This window comes from Oncorhynchus mykiss, chromosome 20 (genome assembly GCF_057628025.1).
Source record: "Oncorhynchus mykiss isolate SJ-2025 chromosome 20, ASM5762802v1, whole genome shotgun sequence".
NCBI classification, from domain to species: Eukaryota; Metazoa; Chordata; class Actinopteri; order Salmoniformes; family Salmonidae; genus Oncorhynchus; species Oncorhynchus mykiss.
Window position 1 is genome coordinate 28,087,333 of NC_143041.1, and position 23,141 is coordinate 28,110,473.

The 23,141-nt window shown below is 44.7% G+C and overlaps 1 protein-coding gene across 12 annotated transcripts in view; it reads left to right on the forward strand.

Annotated features, from left to right (window-relative positions):
- Window positions 1-327: 327 nt before the first annotated feature.
- LOC110499205 (putative sodium-coupled neutral amino acid transporter 10) overlaps window positions 328-23,141 on the forward strand; it is a 30,504-nt gene continuing 7,690 nt past the window's right edge. For 2 of the 12 annotated variants that reach the window (XM_090212814.1, XM_090212816.1), the window contains exons 1-14: window positions 597-829; window positions 1,014-1,301; window positions 1,633-1,796; window positions 1,937-2,030; window positions 5,070-5,213; window positions 5,875-5,999; window positions 15,669-15,771; window positions 15,915-16,097; window positions 16,218-16,329; window positions 17,387-17,493; window positions 17,777-17,936; window positions 21,939-22,142; window positions 22,366-22,746; window positions 22,852-22,962. In XM_090212814.1, the coding sequence (XP_090068940.1) occupies window positions 1,206-1,301; window positions 1,633-1,796; window positions 1,937-2,030; window positions 5,070-5,213; window positions 5,875-5,999; window positions 15,669-15,771; window positions 15,915-16,097; window positions 16,218-16,329; window positions 17,387-17,493; window positions 17,777-17,936; window positions 21,939-22,142; window positions 22,366-22,746; window positions 22,852-22,962 (1,984 nt within the window). In that variant the 5' untranslated portion in view covers window positions 597-829; window positions 1,014-1,205. Of the gene's footprint in view, window positions 1,302-1,632; window positions 1,797-1,936; window positions 2,031-5,069; window positions 5,214-5,874; window positions 6,000-7,448; window positions 7,574-15,668; window positions 15,772-15,914; window positions 16,098-16,217; window positions 16,330-17,386; window positions 17,494-17,776; window positions 17,937-21,938; window positions 22,143-22,365; window positions 22,747-22,851; window positions 22,963-23,141 lie in introns of all 12 variants that reach the window. The other 10 variants (XM_090212822.1, XM_090212823.1, XM_090212815.1 and 7 more) reach the window with 9 other exon arrangements.

Genomic DNA, 23,141 nt, shown 5'->3' on the forward strand with positions numbered 1-23,141 from the left:
TCATGAACAGTCTTGTCACGATTCAACGACAAAAGAGATAGGAATCCCAACTGCAATGAATAAGACAGTGTAACACCCAGCCAGCAGACTATAGTCATGCTGCGTCACGCAATCCCTTCTCGAAAATCAGGAGTCGAGAAACTTCACTATTTTCCACGAAAGTACGTAATGTCACGATTCCAAAGCTATACGATATTACAGAGAATATGTCTTACATCTCGGAAAAGAGACGTATGGACAATTTACACATTGGGCGTTAATACGATTTCAAAGAACTTTCCCATGCCCTCAAAAGTATCTCTGGGTATAATATGAGCCAGATGCATTGGTAATAAACTGCACAGCTCTAACAAAGAACAAATCAGAGAAAATAGGCATCGTTGTGAGTGCGGGACTCCGCGATTGTACAGCAGAGGCATTACAAGGAAACCTGTCGATGAATGTTCCTTCCACACAGGCACCTGGAGTGGGGTGGGGATTTATTTTGTTTGTATTGTATATGACGTTGGTATTTTCCCGCAATGGATATTTGTTATTTATCGTTCAGAATCCATACAGTAGGTGGCGACAATACACCAATAGGTGTAGTCTATCATAAAACCTTAAAGACGAAGAAGAGTAAAGAGCCAGATTCATACTTCCTGTGTACACGTTCAGGAAATAGTGATTTCCGTAGCTTTTGTAGTTGTTTATCTCAAATATGAAAATACAACTTTATAGCGTTATGTGACGGATATACATTGATATCGGTCTATTTTAACCAAGTGGACGAGTCACCGATGATAACATAAGCTTCAACATCAAGGGAATCGAAAACGGTTAAGGTTAGGTGTGTGTTGAACAAAGTTTTTGCAACAACAAAAGCTCGATTTCCTTTCAGCTGTCAATTTTTCATTTTGAACGTACATGCACGATGCAGATACATGTATTTTATTTCGTGAAATGAAATATAACTACATGTATTTTAGCTGAATGATCTAGTTTGCCTGTTCGGTATGTTTTGGTTTCTCTAGCTATCCTACTAGCGCCACGTCACATAGCTCTTGAAAAAGATACGCTTTGGAAAAAGTAAAGCAGAATCGGACGGATTCAACTACTGTCATCATTGTTACTTGGACCAAAGAACGGCTGCCACTTTACCGTGGTCATTTCTCTACGTAGTATTGAACGTTTTTTGTGTGGTGAAGAAAACCTAAACATTCAAAATGACGGCGGCGGCTTCAAACTGGGGTTTGATCATGAACGTGGTCAACAGCATCGTTGGAGTGAGCGTTCTGACCATGCCGTTCTGTTTCAAACAGGTACGGTTTCCGCTATCTTACACCGGTCACACGATTATTCCATTGCAGAGGTAGTTTATCTTATCGTGTGTAGCGACTTTGAACTCACGATAAGCTACTAGTGTGACGGCAGGTAATGAGTGAACATTTGTTCCGTGTTTACCTTTCCACGCGCCTTAACAGGTGCATTATACAGGCTGTGCCTCATGCTTTATGCTGATCTTGACATCTTTGTACCGAATTGCAGTTTTAGGCCCCCATCATGCCCTTGTTAAACTGAAATGTGTATGACAGAGTTGCCATATTTGCAGTTTTGACATAACCCTCTCTGTCTCTGCTTCTCTCGCTCTAGTGTGGGATAGTGCTGGGGACTTTGTTGCTGTTCTTCTGTTCGTGGATGACCCACCAGTCGTGTATGTTTCTGGTCCACACGGCTAACAGCACCAAACGCAGGACCTATGCTGGCCTAGCTTTCCATGCCTACGGCAAACCAGGCAAAACACTGGTGGAGACCAGGTAGGTGTCCTCTCCTTTGAGAGCCAATACTGTTTTGATGTATGTCTTGTGTCTTTAGAGCCTTGATCAAATGCTAATATCTGAATTTCTCTCCCTCTTCCTCCCACTTTCTCTTGGTCTCTCCCACTCTTCCTCTACAGTATGATAGGTCTGATGTTGGGGACCTGTATTGCCTTCTATGTCGTCATCGCTGACCTGGGCTCTAATTTCTTCGCCCAGTTGTTGGGCCTACCGGTAGGAGTCAAGAGTTTTGAATTACAGAAGCAATCAGAGAATACAATGGGGCTGCATGATTTGGACAAAATACCCAAGTGCACATGTTTTGGGACAGATATTGGTGTTATGAATTGATATTTTTAAAAGCTTGGTAATTCCATCAGCCATGGTTAATACAAGTGTCTGGGTAAAGGACATCACTTCTAAAATGAGATCATATGAATTAATACATACCGTGATACCTGAATAAAAAACTAATTAAACAAATATTTGACAATATTGTTATACATATGATAGCAGATAGGATTATTGCACCTACATATTAACCAATGGAATATAAAGCTTATGATTGTGTAATTATGTATAAGTAGGCCCAATCATTGTTATAATTTAAATGAAGTCAAATTGCTTTAAAAACATCTAACACGTAGCCTACTTATTGCAAGGTGCAGCATGTGACCAAAACATTGGAGTCTGGTCCAGTCATTCAATGTGATGGCCTTTACCGCGTTTGGTCCAGTCAACACACCGACCTTTCAGTTGAAACTACTCATCAAGTGTAGTTTCAAAGGAATGTAGGGCTCGGTTGTAAACAACATGTGTGAACTCTGTTTCAACTTCTCAATTTTGTTATATAGTGTTGGCATGGCGACTTGGGAGAAATGCAGTCTTTTATCTCCTGTCCAGCTTTTTTATTATTATTATTTTTATTATCTTGAAGCCGTCTACAGTTACATGCACACAATATGATTATTGTGAATAATCAGATTTAAACGTTTACATTATTTGCAAGAATACTTATTTCCCTAATGATCCTGTTTACATGGATACATCTGAAATCAGGGTAGCCTATTTGATTCTGAGTTCGGACATATAAAGTTTCTATTTAAAAACCATTTCTAAGATTAATGCATTCACTTTACCGAACTCACCCCATTCTTGGTTTTAATGTTCATGTGTCACATGCACAAAAAAAGAAGGAAGCTTGTGCTTTTAATTAGTGTACACTTACTTTGAGTATGATTTAGGCAGATTAAGATAAGCAGAGTAAGGTGTTTACGTGTCTAATGCCATACTCGGCCTAGTGCCATAATCAGTTTAATATAGAATTACTAGTGTGCATGTAAACGTAAGTGTAGACATGAGTCATGTCGTTGGCTATATGATAGATGGGTGACAGCCTCTGTGATTTCTGTGTGTCTGCGGGTTGTGTTTTCGTAGGGTGTTACACTTGAAAACGCATTAGCAATCAATGCCTGCTTAATGTACAGTGCATTCGGAAAGTATTCAGATCCCTTGACTTTTTCCACATTTTGTTACATTAGTCTTACTCTAAAATTGATTCAATATTGTTTTCCTCATCAATCTATGCACAATACCCCATAATGACAAAGTGAAAACAGGTTTTTAGACATTATTGCTTATATATATATTTTTAAAATAAAGCTTATTTACATAACTATTCAGACCCTTTCCTATGAGACTCAAAATTGAGATCAGGTGCATCCTTTTTCCATTGATCAACCTTGAGATGTTTCTACAACATGATTGGAGTAAATTCTGTTTATTGGATATGATTTGGAAAGGCACACACCTGTCTATATAGTTGACAGTGCACGTCAGCGCATAAACCAAGCCATGAGGTCGAAGGAATTGTCTGTAGAGCTCTGAGACACTGTTGTGTCGAGGCACAGATCTGGGGAAGTGTACATTTCTGCAGCATTGAAGGTCCCCAAGAACACAGTGGCCTCCAACATTCTTAAATGGAAGAACTTTGTAACCACCAAGACTCTTCCTAGAACTGGTCGCCCGGCCAAACTGAGCAACCGGGGTAGAAAGGCCTTGGTCAGGGAGGTGACCAAGAACCCGATGGTCTCTGATAGAGCTCCAGAGTTCCTCTGTGGAGATGGGTGAACCTTCCAGAAGGACAACCATCTCTGCAGCACTCCACCAATCAGGCCTTTATGGTAGAGTGGCCAGACAGTAGCCACTCCTCAGTAAAAGGCACATGACAGCCCACTTGGAGTTTGCCAAAAGGCACCTAAAGGACTCTCAGAACATGAGAAACAAGATTCTCTGGTCTGATGAAACCTAGATCGAACTCTTTGGCCTGAATGCTAAGCATCATGTCTGGAGGAAACCTGTCTCCATCCCTACAGTGAAGCATGGTGGTGGCAGCATCATGCTGTCAATGTTTTTCAGCGGCAAGGACTGGAAGACTAGTCAGGATCAAGAGAAAGATGAACGGAGTAAAGTACGGAGAGATCCTTGATGAAAACCTGCTCCAGAGCGCTCAGGACCTAAGACTGGGGTGAAGGTTCACCTTCCAACAGGACAACGACCCTAAGCACACAGCCAAGCCAACGCAGGAGTGGCCTTTCGGACAAGTATCTGAATGTCCTTGAGTGGCCCAGCCAGAACCCGGACTTGAACCCGATTGAACATCTCTGGAGAGACATGAAAATAGCTGTGTAGCAACACTCCCCATCCAACCTGTCAGCTTGAGAGGATCTGCAGAGAAGAATGGGAGAAACTTCTTAAATACAGTTGTGCCAAGCCTGTAGCGTCAAGAAGACTGGAGGCTGTAATCGCTGCCAAAGATGCTTCAACAAAGTACTGCGTAAAGGGTCTGAATACTTGTGTAAATATTATATTTCAATTTTGTATTTTTTTTAATACGTTTGGTAACATTTCTAAAAACCTGTTTTTGTTTTGTCGATATGGGGTATTGTGTGTAGATTGATGAGGGGAGGGGGGGAAACAATTTTATCCATTTTAGAATAAGGCTGTAATGTAACAAAATGTGGAAAAAGTCAAGCGGTCTGAATACTTTCAGAATGCACTGTAGGTGGCTGGCTATGGCTCGATCTTCATAAAATAGGGGATGGTTCTTCTTCAAATGATTGAATAAATGTGTCGTGTTGCCTCTCGTCACCACAACTCAAAAGGTACTTTTTGCACCACACTTGGTTTCCTTGTACTGTTGCTGATTTGTTCAAACCGATTGTTTGCGTGGAATGATTGGTTAGAGATTGTGTCCTTTCTCGCCCTCCGCAGGTGTCATTTGGTTTCCGTGTGCTGCTGCTGATCACGGTGTCCCTGTTCATCGTGCTGCCTCTCAGTCTGCAGAGGAACCTGATGTCATCCATCCAGTCCTTCTCTGCCATGGCCCTCATGTTTTACACGTTCTTCATGTTCACGGTGAGACCAAAACCACACAGGTAGGGGAAGGGGTACAGGGCTGCCTGCAGCAGGTGTAATGTTAAGAGTTTTGCTAATATACATTTTACTCGATAGGTTTTTACAAAGAATTATGGCTCTTCTATCATGATGATATGTGTTTCTAATTCCTGTTTCACACTGATAGAATAATGACTGTTGACACTGTGACTCCCTTGCCTTTTCTTTGACCCTATTGCGAAAATGTATTGATGTTGATGTTATTGTCGATGGCTCTGTGAATTTCTGTAGTATTTGCACTGCTTACACAGTTAGCCTTTTAGTACTGCTACTGTAGTATAGTGTAGCCTCTTTGTGCTATCCTGTGCTCTGCCCCAACCTCCTGTAGTAAAACCATGACATCTCTACTGAACACCACTGTGAGTTGGAGTACTGTTGTGTCTGGGATTAGAACCAGTCCTGGCCCTGACCTCCACCCACCTTGGTCCAGACCACTAACCCTCTAACTGATGTATCTCCCTTCCTCTCCTACTTCTTTCTCTATCACTGCCGTTCCTGACCCCCCCCCCCCCCCCTTCCTTTCTGACATCTCCTTTACGATTCTCTCTACCTTCCTCTCCCTTGTGACTGTTTCTCTCCTCTCCTGTGTTGCTGCTGACTGCTGTCTGGCTGGCTGCTGTAGATAGTCATGTCTTCTCTGCGTTACGGCCTGATCTCAGGCTCCTGGTTCGAGCGTGTACACCTGTGGCGGGTCAGGGGCGTCATACAGTGCCTGCCCATTATCGCCACCACCTTCTGCTGTCACCCGTAAGTAACCATGGAAACAATCCTTGAACTCCGACCTGGGGGAAGGTATCAACTCGGACGCTAAGGGGACAAAATTCAATCCCCAACCCACCTACCACCTCCTAAAAGTAATAGCATCCTCCCTCTCAATCTCCAATCCAATCCTCGCATTTCCATTTCCTCTCCCCTCTTCAAATTCATTTTTGTTTGTCTTTAGGTTGTTTGTGTGTCTATGGTTTGGAGGCAAGGGGGTGCACAATTATTGATTGCTCAACCCCTGTCCCCCCAAACTGCCATCCTCTGATGTGGAGGATTTCTCTGGTCCTCTGGAGCTGGATATGGGAATCAACTACAGACAGTAAATGCCGTACCGATCAAAACATCTGCCCCTCAGAAATATTTATTTTCTTGATCAGTCTTTAAATTCTGCATTTTAGTTGGTTGGGCTGCACGAAATGAGTAAAAATCAAATTGCTATTTTTGTACCAAATATTGCTATTTTACTTGCGATTATTGATCAAAACACTTGGTTAAACTGATGGAATCATAGAAATTGAATTATGATGTTAATTTTATGGTTGGAATACAGTGGGCACTTGGAATTCAGTTCTGTTTCGCATGACAACAAAGGGAGGAGATGGTTGTGACAGAGCAGGAACCAAAGTGTTGGTCAGTCTTTCCCATGGGAACCTAATTAGATTTAAATGGATAGGTACATTCATACAAAGATTTTAGAATATTCTTCACCTTTTCCTCTCTGATTAAGAACAAGCTGTCTCTCATTAAGAACAAGTAGCATTAGGAGCTAACAGGAAACCTTTAGGCAAATTTGCAGTTTCCTAAGGCCAACTAAGAGCAAGTTACACTAACAAATAGTATAATATAGAAAATATGTGGATTTATATTAAGAAGTAAGGTGGAAAGTTGTGTTCTTGTTTGGGAAAAATCTGTTGACTGCATACTGTTTGGTCGATGCATGCAGAGTGAATCTCGAGCTCGAGAAACTTCCTGGCTGAGTGACGGGGCGGAGAGAACTCTGTCAACTTAAGCAATAAATCCAAAGTAAAAATACGGGCCTTACAGATGGCTGTTTCAAAATAACGCAGCCTCTTGTCATATGGATATTGCGCATCTCAATATCACAATTTAGATTACCATTTGATTAAATGTGCAGCCCTACAAATTGGACATTGGGCATGTGTAAATGTCTAACAGGTTCGAGAGGATGATTTCTGATTTCGTCACAGCCTTATTTGGGCAGGAGGAGACTTTTTTATCAACATGGCATATTCTGTCTCGTTTTTTAAATGTTGTGTTCAAATTCATTTTCTCCGGTTCCTCCCTTCTTCATTCTTTCACTCATGATCAGACAGGCCTTCAGAATGGGCTTTTCTCCTCCTCTTCAATCCTCCTGTTCTTCTTTTGGTTCAAGCCATAACTCCCCCCTGCTCTCCCCCCTCCCTCCCTCAGATGGTGCTGTCCTCATTCAAACACGGGCTACTCAGTGGCTTTTGGCTGGGGCGGGTCAGTTTGGTGCGCTGGGACGGTGTCTTTCGCTGCCTCCCTATCTGTGGCATGGCCTTCGCCTGTCAGTCGTAAGTACCTCCCAGTCCCTTCCCGCCCCTCCTGCGCAGTCCCTGAAAGGGTGATAGGATATGGGTTGTGTTCATTAGGCACAAAAAGAAGTCCGAGACACTTTATAAAATAAAAAATAAAAAACATAATAATAATGGAGGGGTACACACCTAAACTTGTCCAATAAGTTTCCTGTTTCATGCCTATTGAACATGACCAGGATGTAGAGTCTAGAGACAGAAATATAATGGGTAGAATGGACATGATAGTCATGTGGTCTTTCTTTCATGCTGCTCCTAATTTGTTGTTTAATGTGCTATTGTTGCATGTAGAACACTGATAAATGTACTGAATGGAGCATGACTACCTGCATTCATAAAGACAACACAAAGGCTATAGGGTTAGTCTGCAAGGTGACGGAGACAGAGTTAGGGGTGGGGGAGTTTGCTGTTTCACTTTCACGGCTTCACACTTAACCAATCGGCTACTTCATTCCCTGTTCTATTGCCAGGTACTTCTACTTCTAGATGCAGTCGCCTGCTGTAGTTGTATCTGTCTAACAAAAGTGCATCATGTTGTTTCGGTGTGGGTTTTATAATGGGTTGCCAGGAACTGCATTCTAGCCCTGGGAAAATAGGTTATTTATCACAACAGCACTGCTTGCATACCGGCTGTTAAAGCCTGGAGACGAGGTGTTGATTGGAGATCTTGAGGAGTAAAGAGTAGGATCTACAATGTAACTAGCGAGAGATGGACTAAGAGAGCATTTTCTTCCTCTCTGTCCTGGAAAGCCAGGACAGAGAAGAGCTACTCAACTGTAGGGGTGGGAGGGCTAAGAGACCAGAGGTGGCAAAACAGAGTATTCGGGTTGGGGTGTAGGGTTTGAGCCTAGCCTGAAGGTAGCTGCTCCATTGGCAAGTACGATGGTCTTGTAGTGGATGCGAGCTTTGACTGGAAGCCAGTGGAGAATGCAGAGGAGTGGTTTGACATGGGACAACTTCAGAAGGTTGAACACCAAGTGGGCTGCAGTGGTCTGGATAAGTTGCAGGGGTTTGATGGCACAAGCGGATAACCCAGCCAACAGCGTGTTACAGTAGTCCAGACAGGAGATGACAAGTGCCTGGATAAGGACCTGCGCCACTTCCTGTGTGAGGTAGGTTTGTACTCTACAGATGTTGTAGAGCATGAACCTGCAGGAGTGAGTCACTGTTTTGATGTTTGCAGAGAATGACATGCTGTCCAGGGTCATGCCAAGGTTCTTTGCACTCTGGGAAGGGGACACGTGGAGTTGTCAACCGTGATGGAGAGGTCTTTGAACGAGCAGGCCTTCCCTGCGAGGAAGAGCAGCTCCTTCTTTTTGAGCTTGAGGTGGTGGGCCAACATCCCAGCTGAGATACCTGCGTTTCGCTACCTTGGTGTCAGTAGGGGGGGAAGTTGAAAAGTAGTTGAGTGTCATCCACATACAAATGATAGGAGGGACCATGTGAGGATATGACAGAGCCGAGTGACTTGGTATATAGAGAGAAGAGACGGCCTAGAACCGAGCCCTGTGAGAGAACGGGGTGCAGACAAAGATCCTCTTCACCTGATAGGAGTGGCGTGTCCGGTAGGATGCAATCCAAGAGTGCAGAACCTGAGACACCCAGTCCTGACAGTGTCGAAGGGCAGCAGGTAGATCTAGGAGGATGAGAACAGGGAGAGAGTCAGCTTTGGCAGTGCGGAGAGTCTCTGTGACACAGGAGAGCAGTCTCAGTTGAATGACCCGTCTTGAAGGGTTAGGGTCAAGAAGATCGTTCTGAGAGAGCTGGTGAGAGTGTTGGTCAGAGACGGCACGCTCAAGTGTTTTGGAATGAAAAGAAACAAGGGATACCGGTAGGTCGTTTTTGACGGCAGAGGGGTTGAGTGTTGGTTTCTTAAGGAGGGGAACAAACATTTTGAAGTCAGAGGGGACATGCCAAATAAAATGTTATTTGTCACATGTTTTGTATAACAACAGGTGTAGACTAACAGTTAAATCCTTACAGGCCCTTCCCAACAATGCAGAGATAAAGAAAATTGAGACATAATAGAAAAGCAATAACAATAACTTGGCATTATACTAGGACTGACCCCAATTATTCGACTAGTCGATTGTTTGGTCGATAGGCTGTTGGTAGACCCAAGATATTCTTTAGTCGAGCAGAGGCAAATATATACCCTACTGTTCAAAAGTTTGGGGTCACATAGAAATGTCCTTGTTTTTGAAAGAAAAGTACGTTTTTGTCCATTAAAATAACATCAAATTGATCAGAAATACAGTGTAGACATTGTTAATGTTGTAAATGACTATTGTAGTTGGAAACGGCAGATAATATATATTTTTAATGGAATATCTACATAGGTGTACAGAGGCCCATTATCAGCAACCATCACTCCTGTGTTCCAATGGCACGTTGTTAGCTAATCCAAGATTATCATTTTAAAAGGCTAATTGATCATTAGAAAACCCTTTTGCAAAAGAAAACCCTTTTGCATTAAAGAAGCAATAAAACTGGCCTTAGACTAGTTGAGTATCTTTAGCATCAGCATTTGTGGGTTCAATTACAGGCTCAAAATGGCTAGAAACAAAGACCTATCTTCTGAAACTCGTCAGTCTATTCTTGTTCTGAGAAATGAATGCTATTCCATCTAGAAATTGCCAAGAAACTGAAGATCTCGTATAACGCTGTGTACTACTCCCTTCACAGAACAGCGCATACTGGCTCTAACCAGAATAGAAAATTGAGTGGGAGGCCCCAGTGCAAAACTGAGCAAGAGGACAAGTACATTAGTGTCTAGTTTGAGAAACAGACGCCTCACAAGTTCTCAACTGGCAGCTTCATTAAATAGTACCCGCAAAACACCAGTCTCAACGTGAACAGTGAAGAGGCGACTCTGGGATGCCTCCTCCTAGGCAGAGTTGCAAAGAAGAAGCCAAATCTGACTGGCCAATAAAAGATTAAGATGGGCAAAAGAACACACACTGGACAGAGGAACTCTGCCTAGAAGGCCAGCATTCCGGAGTTGCCTCATCACTGTTGATGCGCACCTGATTACACATAGAATAAGGCCTATAGGATACCTGCCCTGCTTGCAAATGTAGGCATATAAAATGGGCCCATTTGGGGATGTGGTAGTATTTCTGATTGGCTTAATGCACCACAACTAATCAGCTGTGGAGCTTCTCAAAATTATGTTTTCTTCACCTCAAACAGCAAGTAAACAAAGTTTAGCAAACAGCAAGTAAACAAAGTTTCTGAGGGCCCAGAATTGTATACAATGTACAATGAACTTCAGGCCAGACCCAAGTTAATAGTTGATCCAATGTTTCAAGGTTATTGCAGACAGGCCATGTGTGTAGCCATTGTGATTTATCGGATATTTATTTTTATCAGGATATTTTCTACCTGCAGGCTGCAATGTTTTTATTTGTTGGCTTTATAGGCTATTTTTACATAGTTTATCCTTTTCATTTCGATTTGGATAGAATTTTGGTTAACCACATGACAATGATTTTAAGATATGAATACGTTATTATAAACGAAAGGAAACTGTCCTACGAAAATGTTCTATGAAAACCATAACTGGCACACAGATCGGTAGAAATGGTAAGATAAATTGGCATTACACATGAGAGGTTGCCGACTCTTTGTTTAGCCTGTTACCGACAACTTCAGGAGAGTAACGGCAGAATCGGCGAAAGCCAGTAGGAGCGGGAAGAGGATGGTCGGGACAGGTTCAGTTTTATTTTCTTCTTGTTATCTTGATCTCGGGCTCCCTCTTGAGTCATTTGTGTCTTATTTCATCAAACAGTGAGCTTAAAGCTATTGGACTGTGGAGCAGTGGAAATGCGTTCTCTGGAGTGATGAATCACGCTTCACCATCTGGCAAGTCCGATGGACGAATCTGGGTTTGGCGGATGCCAGGAGAACGCTACCTGCCTTAATGCATAGTGCCATCTGTAAAGTTTGGTGGAGGATAATTAATGTTCTGGGGCTGTTTTTCATTCTAGACGACTCAGTTTTAGCAACAGTTTGGGGAAAGCCCTTTCCTGTTTCAGCATGACAATGGCCCTGTGCACAAAGCAAGAGCCATACAGAAATGCTTTGTCAAGATCGGTGTAGAAAAACTTGACTGGCCTGCACAGATCTCTAACCTCAACCCCATCAAACACCTTTGGGATGATTTGGAATACCGACTGCGAGCCAGGCCTAATTGCCCAACATCAGTGCCTCACCGCACTAATGCTTGTGTGGCTGAGCGGAAGCAAGTCCCTGCAGCAATGTTCCAACATCTAGTGGAAAGCCTTCCCAGAAGAGTTTAGGTTGTTATAGCAGCAAAAGGGAGACCCAAGTCATATTAATGCTCATGATTCTGGAATGAGATGTTCGATGAGCAGGTGTCTACATACTTTTGGTCATGCAGTGTACATGGGGTACAAGTACCAAGTCGATGTGCAGGGGTACGAGGTAATTGAGGTAGATATGTACATATAACCTATGAATAAAGTGACTATGCAACGTGATGGGTATTAAACAGTAGCAGCAGTGTATGTGAGTCCAAAAAAATATACTTGCAAAAAGGGTCAATTCAGATAGTTTGGGTAGCTCTTTATTTAACTAACAGTATACCAGTTTTATTTCTTGAGCGTAGATGCTGTTCAGGATCCTATGGGTTCCAGACTCCGCTTGCCATGCGGTAGCAGAGAGAAGAGCCTATGACAATATTTTTGGGCCTTCCTCTGACGCCACCTGGTATAGAGGTTCTTGATGGCAGGGAGCTCGGCCCCAGTGATGTACTGGGCCGTACGCACTACCCTCTTTAGCGCGATGCCAAGCAGTTGCCATAGCATGTGTTGATGCAGCCAGTTAAGATGCTCTCAATGGTGCAGCTGTAGAACTTTTTGAGGATCTGACAGCCCATGCCAAACCTTTTCAGCCTCTTGAGAGGAAAGAGGCATTGTCATTCCCTCTTCACGTCTTTGTTTTGGTGTGTGTTTGGACCATGATAGATCCTTAGAAAGTGGATACTGAGGAACTTGAAGCTCTCGACCCGCTCCACTACAGCCCCATCGATGTGCTCGGCCCGCCAGTGGTCAGGGATGGGGGAAGTGAGGAATGGGAGGAGGTCTCCGGAGATGGTCTAGAGAAGGGAGGGGGAATGGGGTCAAGCAGGCAAGTTGTCGGGAGGCCGGACCTCACCAGTTGCAGGATTAGAGGGGAGAAAGAGGTCAAGGTGTAGGGTAGTTCTGTGTGAGTGGGATCAGTGGAATCAATAGGCTGAGTGAATGAGGAGCGTATGTCGTCAACCTTCTTTTCAAAGTGGTTGGCAAAGTCGTCCACAGAGGGGGATGGGTGGAGGATTAAGGAGGGAGGAGAAGGTGTAAGAGTTTCCTAGGGGTAGAGGTGGAAGCTTGAAATTTAGAGTGATAGAAAGTGGCTTTAGCAGTGGATACAGAGGAAGAGAAGATAGACAGGAGGGAGTGAAAGGATGATAGGGTCTCCAATAGTTTAGCTTCCTCCATGCCCGCAATCCTGTTCTGTAAGCTCGCAATGAGTCACTCAGCCACGGGGCAGGAGAGAAGGGCCGAGCCGGCTGGGAGGAAAGGGGATTGTGCGAGTCATAGGATGGAGAGTAGAGTTGAAGAGGCAGAATCAGGAGGCAGGAGGGAGGATTTAGCAGAAGGGGGAGATGATAGGATTGAAGAGGAGAGAGGGGGAGAAGATGGCAACGGCACACAACCATCTGGGTAGGGGCTGAGTGGGTAGGGTTGGAGGAAATGGAGACCGAAAAGGAAACATATTAGTGATCAGAGACCTGGAGGGTGGTTGCAGTGAGATTAGTAGGTAAAAAGCCTCTAGTAAAGATGTCAAGCATATTTCCTGCCTTATGAGTGGGAGGGGACTGGGGAAGAGAGGTCAAAAGAGGCAAGGAGGGGAAAGAAAGAGGTGGAAAGAAATTCATTTAAGGCAGACGTTGGGAGGTTGAAGACACCCAGTATGAAGAGCTGTGAGCCATGTTCAGGAAATTAGCTTATCAAGGTGTCAAGTTCATTGAGGAACTCTAAAGGCACCTGGTGGACCATAGATGACAACAATGTTAAGCTTGAGTGGACAAGTGACAGTAACAGTATGGAATTCAACAGCATAACCCACCCACCCATCCCTCCCTCCCTCCCTCCCTCCCTCCCTCCCTCCCTCCCTCCCTCCCTCCCTCCCTCCCTCCCTCCCTCCCTCCCTCCCTCCCTCCATCTTCACCTCCATCTGCATGTTCTGTCACTGCCTCCTCTCTTCTGTCATTGCCATGGTGCCTGGGATGAAAGGGGAAGGGTTTTGGGTGGGTGGGTGTGTGTTTGTGTTTGGGGTTGACTGGTACATACGCTTACGGTTTGCATGTATGAAGTGTCTTAAGGGAGTTTTATGTGAGTTTTTTTGGAGGTGATTGGGTAAGGTTTATTGGGGGGGGGGGAGAGGCTGACTGGTGCTGAGACTGGAACAAGAATAATTATCCCACCGAGGTAACAATACTCTCGCACGGGCCTGTCCTAGTGTGTGTGTGTCACACTCTAGCGGTGATGAATGTTATTTGGCAGGGCCCTCTGTTGGCCAGTGGTCAGACAGCGAGCGGAGCGCTGCTCGACTCCATGCTGCTTCAGCCAAACCGCTAATCAGACCAATGGACGGCTGCCATCTAATGTATTCACACACTGATTAAACAGCTTTCAACACATACGCTTTTTATGACCTTTTTATTAAAGCTGTTTACGTTCATTTATAACATGACTTAATATCACCATTAACCAGGCCAAGACTATAGAGTTATGAAACTGTGCAGTCATAGAATAGACAAACACTAATGAAAATGTCCCTCTGTGATACTGCTGTGGAGTCAAACAAACTAGACAAGCAATATGAAGACCATGTCTGTCCCTCTACCCACACATGCTGGAGTGTTAGTTTCAGTTTGACGGCAAGAAGTATTTCAAATCAATAGCTATAGTACGCTGTTTTACAGATCGTATAAACCCAATAAGAAAACATACATTGGACTATTTTACAGATGGTTGTAAACTATAAATAGAATGAAAAAACATTGGAATGAGGTATATTGAGAGAATGTACAGTACTCTACAGGTTTGAGGTCTCGTTCCAGTAAGCTGTTTTATTTGAGCTCAGCTATAAGTTGGAATAGTTCCTGAGTTTAAACAGGCGTCAAGGAAAAGCACTGTGGGACAGTGCTGTACACCCATTAAAAACCAGAAAGAGGGAGTGAATGAAAGGGAGAGAATGCGGTAGAGAGACATGGTAACTGTATGCTCTCTCTTTCTCTCTCTTTCCCACACACACGCACACACACACAAAAGTGAGTGCAAAAAAGACGGCCAAGAAAGGTTATAATGCTCTAACCCTCGTCGAACACTAGCTGTTATATAGAAGGCCTGTACATTCCCCTGTTAATGTGCTGCTGGCCTGTTCTTTTACAGCGCTGCTTGATGACAGACAGCCCGTTCTGTCTCTTCTTTGTTTCTCAGAGATAATAACCAGCACTTTACTGCACCCCTCCCTGACTGACAGACAGCCTCACCCACTCTCATTCTCTCACACACACACACACTAGTGCATGGCATCGCACGAACACGCACATACGGTGTCGCACATACGGTGTCGCACACACACTGTGCGGAAACCACAACTGCCTTTTTGCTGTTTTTCTCTCCCTGTGTGTTAATCTAATATGATACCAATGCTGATCCTCGCTGTTCAATCTCACCATCTATAATGAGTAGAGATCTAAACCGTCAGATAAACCTTTATACCCTCTCATGACCAATTTGCCTCGACCAATATCTTATTCTTTGATTCAAATATACACATTTGATTTTGATTTGATTATGATCTTTAAAAACCCCAAAACATTGAATTATCCCCAGTTGATGTTGACAGCTGTGGTGTCTTTAGAGAGAGGAGACCAGACTACAAAGTTTGTACTAAAACTTTAGCTTTTTCTAGTAGAGCACAAAGTTTGCCCTGAAATTTGACCTGTCTAGTCCTGTCTGATGTGGCAGCTGTAGTTTGTGTGCTGGTTGTTTGTTTACAGGCAGGTGTTGCCTACCTACGACAGTCTGGACGAGCCCTCCATCAAACGCATGAGCACCATCTTCACCACCTCCCTCAACGTCGTCACCACCTTCTACATCACGGTGAGTGGTGCACGCTGATGTCACTTCCCGTCTCGATGTCTTCACCGCATAGTACGTGTGTGCGTGGCTTTTGAATTTATCACTGTGATTTAACCCCTCTTCCCTCCTTCCTTCCTCTATTCCTCCTCTCCTCCTCTCTCTAGGTGGGCTTCTTTGGTTACGTCAGTTTCACAGACGACATAGCCGGTAACGTTCTGATGAACTTCCCTTCTAACCTGGTGACAGAGATGATCCGGGTGGGCTTCATGATGTCAGTGGCTGTGGGCTTCCCCATGATGATACTGCCCTGTAGACAGGCCATCAACACCATGCTGTTCGAACAACAGGTGAATCTATACACAAATGAAGGTTAACACACACAGTAAACAGTGATAAGAAATTATCATTCCCTAACCAGAAGAGCTTTACTGTAGAATACTGTTATAATGAGTATTTTTGTCCCCCAGCAGAAGGACGGGACGTTTGCTGCAGGGGGGTACATGCCTCCACTTCGTTTTAAGATGATCACCCTTGCCATCGTCTTCGGAACCATGCTGGGAGGCATCCTCATCCCCAATGGTGTGTGTTTGTATGTGCGTGTGGTGCAGGCGGGCATTCACGTGTGTGTGTGTGTTCACGTGTGTGTGTGCGCGACTGTTCGCGTGTTCTTATGTTTGTATGTCCGCAGGCCTTCATGATGCATGTGTTGTTTTATGTGTGTGTTGTAACTCAAGCTTTTTACGATGTGTGTGAATATGAGTTTATGACTCAGTGACTGTCACACTCTTAACACACACCTTAAATCACACCTCTACTTTTATCTCCTCTGGACGAACAGACAGGAAGATAGCGCTATTATTCTCCCTTCCTCACACACAGCCACACACACACACACACACCCTCTGGCTCATAGACCCCCACAGCGCACATTTGTTCTTTAGTGGTCTCCGTTAGTTGTCTGTGTGCTGTAATAATGATCTAGATGTGAAGGTTGGGGTGAGTTTGAATGTTTTATTCATCTTGTTTGGTAAGGCTATTTGTTAGGGCTGTGTTTGGGTAGGGACACACACACACACACACACTGCTGTGTTTGGCTGGGGTGTGTGTATCTAATCAGGCTAATAGAGAGGAAGGGGGAGGAGGGACTCCAGGGGGAACAGACACTAAATCTGAGGGACACAATATAGCCTGGGTTCCCAGGATGAGAGATGGGGCCTGGGCCCAGCGCCCAGACAGACCTGCCCAGGGGAGGGAGGGGTTGGGTCAGGAGAAGGATGGCATTGGTACTGGCTTGAAACACAGGTTCTGTAAGTGAAGCTTGTACTAGATTAGATCAGGGGTGTGTATGTTTGTGCTTCATTTGGGACAGGGCCATGGGCAAGATGGGTTGAAAGATGGTGTGGAGATACTGACTTCTGATTGAACAGGAAGGCTAAGCCCTGTCTCTGTACTGTATGTATGGTGTGGAGGTGCAGGAAGAGGTGGAGAGAAAGATGAGAGCGGATGAGGAGGATGAGGACTGTTAGCCTGACTGACGCACAGACCCACGTGGTACACTGTCAGCTGGAGTATGTCGCTTTAGCCAACCAAGGGATTGTGTGTAACTAAATGTTTCTCTATGATCTTATGTCTGTAGTGGAGACCATCCTGGGACTGACTGGAGCCACCATGGGCTCCCTCATCTGCTTCATCTGCCCCGCACTCATCTACAGAAAAATACAGAAGAATGGACTCACTGCACAGGTACCACACACACACACACACACACACACACACACTATCCCTACTAACCCCATCACTGACCAACATCCCTCTCTCGCTCTCTCTCTTTCATTCTCTCTCTTTCTCTCTCTCTCTCTGGTGGTCTTCTGTAGCTCAGTTGATAGACCATGGCGCTTGCAACAACAGGATAGTGTGTTTGATTCCTGGGACCACCCATATGTAAAATGTATACACACTTTTGGATAAGCGTCTGCTAAATGGTATATTTTATTATTATATAATCTTTCTCTCTCTCCCTCTATAGCTGGTGTTATGGGTGGGGTTAGGCATCCTGCTGGTCAGCACCCTTACCACGTTGTCAATCTCAGCCAGTGACTCCACCCCCAAGCATGCCCCTCCTCCCCCTGCATCGGTCAAGAGTGCCATCTTTGGGGTCCTTCCTGATGTTCCTGATATACGGAACGGTACAGCCCATATATTACTATTATAGCCACAGGCCATGTTCCATCGCCGAGTCAACTTTCCATTCTATTTTGTTCTTTTTTTTTCTTTTCTAATCAGTTCCAAATCTGCAATGTTCAAAACTCCAAAGTTCACATTTTGATGTCATTGTTGGAGAGAGAGGTGCAGAAAAGTGAGAGTATAGAGAACAAGAGCCAAAAGGTGAAAGCAATCTTAAAACAAAGAAATATGGAACCGCAGATAAATGGGGGAATATATTGTGTTTTTGACTGACAGACAGCTAGACAGACTGACAGACGGGGGTAGAGGATAACCACTTGATAATATCGAAGAGAAGCAGGGTTTGACATTGATGGAGCCAGAATGATGCCCTTCAAACTCCAGTTTCTCATCTTCCCCTTATCCCCCCACTCTCTCCCCCTTTCCTTCTCACCTACTCCCTCTCCTCTTCCCCCTTTCCTGGGCAGCTGAAATGCCTGCTAGCTCTTTCCTGTAACAGTGGTATCAGATGGAGGTGGCATGGAGGGAGGGGTTGAGAGATACAGACAGAGGAAATGAGGGGAGAGATGAGTGAGACAGGAGGGCTGGGGTTAGGGGCTTGAGGGGTTTTGGTAGGAGGAGAAGAGGGGGATCGTAAAAATTAGAAAGAGCTCCACACATAGGAGCGAGGACAGTTCACACAGCCTCATCCTCTGCCTTCCGTTTTCCTCTTTCTATCACTCTTTATCTCGCTCTCTCCCTCTGACTGATAGTCGCCCACTTCCTTCCACACCTGTTTCCTGTTTATTGCAGATTAGTGAGGCCAGTAGAACAGAAGCATGGGTCTCTCTCTCTGTACCCTCGTCATTTTCTCTCCTGATTCTCTCTTAGACTGTACTGTAGCAGGTATTGTATTTATTGCATTAGTGTTGCATCTCTTTATAGTTTAGATCTCTGCTGCCATCTAGTGGATCTCACACTCACACATATTGGTATATACAGTGCGTTAAGGAAAGTATTCAGACCCCTTGACTTTTTCCACATTTTGGTACGTTACAGCATTATTCTAAAATGGATTAAATAAAAATTTTCATCAATCTACACACAATACCCCATATTTACTAAGCGAAAACAGGTTTTTAGACATTTTTGCAAATTGATTTAAAAAAAAGATACCTTATTTACATACAGTACCAGTCAAGTTTGGACACACCTACTCATTGAAGGTTTTTTTAAACATTTTTAAAAACTATTTTCTACATTGTAGAATAATAGTGAAGACATCAAAACTATGACATAACACATATGTAGTAACCAAAAAAGTGTTAAACAAATCCAAATATATTTTAGATTCTTCAAAGTAGCCACCCGTTGCCTTGATGACAGCTTTGCACACTCTTGGCATTCGCTCAACCAGTTTCATGAGAAATGCTTTTCCAACAGTCTTGAAGGAGTTCCCACACAAATTCAATTGATTGGTCATGATTTGGAAAGTCCCACAGTTGACAATGTCAGAGCAAAAACCAAGCCATGAGGTTGAAGGAATTGTCCGTAGAGCTCCGTGACAGGATTGTGTCGAGGCACAGATCTGGGGAAGGGTACCAAAAAACATCTGTAGCATTGAAGGTCCCCAAGAACACAGTGGCCTCCATAATTCTTAAATGGAGGAAGTTTGGAACCACCAAGACTCTTCCTAGAGCTGGCCACCTGACAATACTGAGCAATTGGGCCAGAAGGGCCTTGGTCAGGGAGGTGACCAAGAATCCGATGGTCATTCTGACAGGGCTCCAGAGTTCCTCTGTGGAGATGGTATTCCTTCTGGAAGGTTTTTCTATCTCTGCAGCACTCCACTAATCAGACCTTTATGGTAGAGTGGCCAGACGGTAGCCACTCCTCAGTAAAAGGTACATGACAGCCCACCAAAAAGCACCTAATGGACTCTTAGACCATGAGAAACAAGATTCTCTGTTCAGATGAAACCAAGATTGAACTCTTTGGCCTGAATGCCAAGTGTCACATCTGGAGGAAACCTGGCACCATCCCTATGGTGAAGCATGGTTGTGGCAGCATCATGCTGTGGGGATGTTTTTCAACAGCAGGGTTAGGAGACTAGTAAGGGAAAGTTGAACGGAGCACAGTACAGAGAGATCCTTGATGAAAACCTGCTCCAGAGTGCTCAGGGACCTCAGAATGGGGCGAATGTTCACCTTCCAACAGGACAACGACCCTCCGCACACAGCCAAAACAATGCAGGCGTGGCTTCGGGACAAGTCTCTGAATGTCCTTGAGTGGCCCAGCCAGAGCCCGAACTTGAACCCGATCTAACATCTCTGGAGAGACCTGGAAATAGCTGTGCATCGACTTTCCCCATCCAACCCGACAGAGCTAGAGAGGTTCTGACATATTCAATCAATCCTTATCCCATTCTGCTGTTCCCAAGAAAGCGATGGTAACTGAGCACTCACTTCTGTCATCATGAAGTGCTTTGAGAGACTAGTCAAGGACCATATCACCTCCACCCTAGACCCACTCCAATTTGCTTACCGCCCCAATAGGTCCACAGACGACGCAATCGCAACCACACTGCACAAACCCATCTGGACAAGAGGAATAACTATGTGAGAATGCTGTTCATCGACTACAGCTCAGCATTTCACACCTAGTACCCTCCAAACTCGTCATCAAGCTCGAGACCCTGGGTCTTGACCCCGCCCTGTGCAACTGGGTACTGGACGGGTCGCCCCTAAGTGGTGAGGGTAGGTAACAACATCTCCCCCCCCCGCTGATCCTCAACACTGGGGCCCCACAAGGGTGCGTTCTGAGCCCTCTCCTGTACTCCCAGTTCACCCACGACTGCGTGGCCATGCACGCCTCCAACTCAATCATCAAGTTTGCAGACGACACTACAGTGGTAGGCTTGATTACCAACAACAACGAGACGGCCTACAGGGAGGAGGGGAGGGCCCTCGGAGTGTGGTGTCAGGAAAATAACCTCACACTCAACGTCAACAAAACAAAGGAGATGATCGTGGACTTCAGGAAACAGCAGAGGGAGCACCCCCCTATCCACATCGACGGGACAGTAGTGGAGAGGATAGAACGTTTTAACTGCCTGTTCACCCCGCTATCATCCAGAAGGGGAGGTCAGTACAGGTGCATCAAAGCAGGGACCGAGAGACTGAAAAACAGCTTATATCTCAAGGCCATCAGACTGTTAAACAGCCACCACTAACATTGAGTGGCTGCTGCCATACATGTAAAAAATGTATCACTAGCCACTTTAAACAATGCCACTTAATATAATGTTTACATACCCTACATTACTCATCTCATGTATATACTGTACTCTATACCACCTACTGCATCTTGCCATCTTTATGTAATACATGTATCAAGCCACTTTAAACTATGCCACTTACTATGCCATCTTTATGTAATACATGTATCAAGCCACTTTAAACTATGCCACTTATTATAATCTCATATGTATATACTGTACTCAATACCATCTACTGCATCTTGCCTATGCCGTTCTGTACCATCACTCATTCATATCTTTATGTACATATTTTTCATCCCTTTACACTTGTGTATAAGGTAGCTGTGGTGAAATTGTTAGATTACTCGTTGGTTATTACTGCATTGTCGGAACTAGAAGCACAAGCATTTCGCTACACTCGCATTAACATCTGCTAACCATGTCTATGTGACAAATACAATTTGATTTGATCTGCAGAGAAGAATGGGAGAAACTCCCCAAATACAGGTGTCCCAAACTTGTAGCATCATACCCAAGAAGACTTGAGGCTGTAGTTGCTGCCAAAGGTGTTTTTGCTTTGTCTTTTATGGGATATTGTGTGTAGATTGAGGGGAAAAAACGATTTTATCCATTTTAGAATAAAATTTATAAAATAACGTAACAAAATGTGGAAAAAGTCAAGGGGTCTGAATACTTTCCGAATGCACTGCATTCTCTCTCTCTCTCTTGTCTCGCTCTCATTTCTCTCCCTCCCTCTCCCTCCCAGCAGTAGAAAAGCCAGTGGCAGTGAAACAGCCTGAGGTGAAGCCTGTGTTGGCGGAGAGGCCTAATGCCCCAGCTGCAGTAGAGCCAGACCGTCCAGTGGAGAGACAGCAGGAACAGGCTGAGGCCCCCCAGATCAAAGGACCTGAACAAGCAGTAGCAGACATGAAAAAGAAGGAGGAGGTACAGCTGGACCGCCCCGACGCAGGTATGGAACTAGGGGGAACCTTTCAGAACTAGGGAGAGAGTTTCAGAACCTAGGAGAACCTGTTAGAACCAAGCAAAATCCACTAGACTGCAACATATAAGAAAACCAATAATCTATAAGTGCTAGGTTTAAAAGAAAAGTCAGGAATACTATTTACAGCAACACATGAAAACCCATGTGTTATACCTGTGTGTGTGTGTGTGTCCCTCCTCCCTCCCTTCAGGTGTGGCGGTACCTGATGGGGAGGCCCATCGGCACGAGCCGCCCATCCCTCACGATGAGGTCCAGATAGAGAAGAGGAAGAACGACGCCGAGCTGGAGGAGGAGAAGAACCAACCTGCAGCTGGAGGAGAAGAGGGGCAGTCTGAGGGAGGAGAGAAGAAGGAAATGGTGGTGAAAAAGGAGGAAGTGGAAGAGGCCGAGGCTCAGTTCAATGAGGTGCTGGAGAAGCCTGACCCGGGGGTGGGGAAGAAACAAGAAGTCCTGCCCCTAAAGGAAGTGGAGAAACTTGGCCCAGTGAAAGAGGTGCTTGCTGTGAAGGATATGGTGGCTGAGCAGGCGCTGGTTGAGGATTTGGCCAAAGCCCCAGATGCTGCTGGGAAACGTGCGTATGACTGTTCTTTATCCAGAACATTCAATCAACTCAGATGCTCAGGGATTTGATTGGCAGTAGATGTTTGACGTCACCCGACCTTTGACACTGGTTTAGGTGAGCCGGCGGCCCCAGTTCCTGTGGCAGTGGTTCCTGGGGCAGCGGAGGTGGCTGCTGCTCCAGAAGCAAAGGAAGAGAGGGAGGGAGGAGCAGAGGACAAAATGGATGGTAAGTGGAAGAGTAAGAAGGAGTAAAGAATTGAAGTACAGACCAAGGACCAGGGTTAGCAGCTCATAGACTGGCAGAATGGATGGATTTTTTAATAAATTCTTGTTATAGTGGATATACAGTGAAGTCGGAAGTTTACATACACCTTAACCAAATATATTTAAACTCAGTTTTTCACA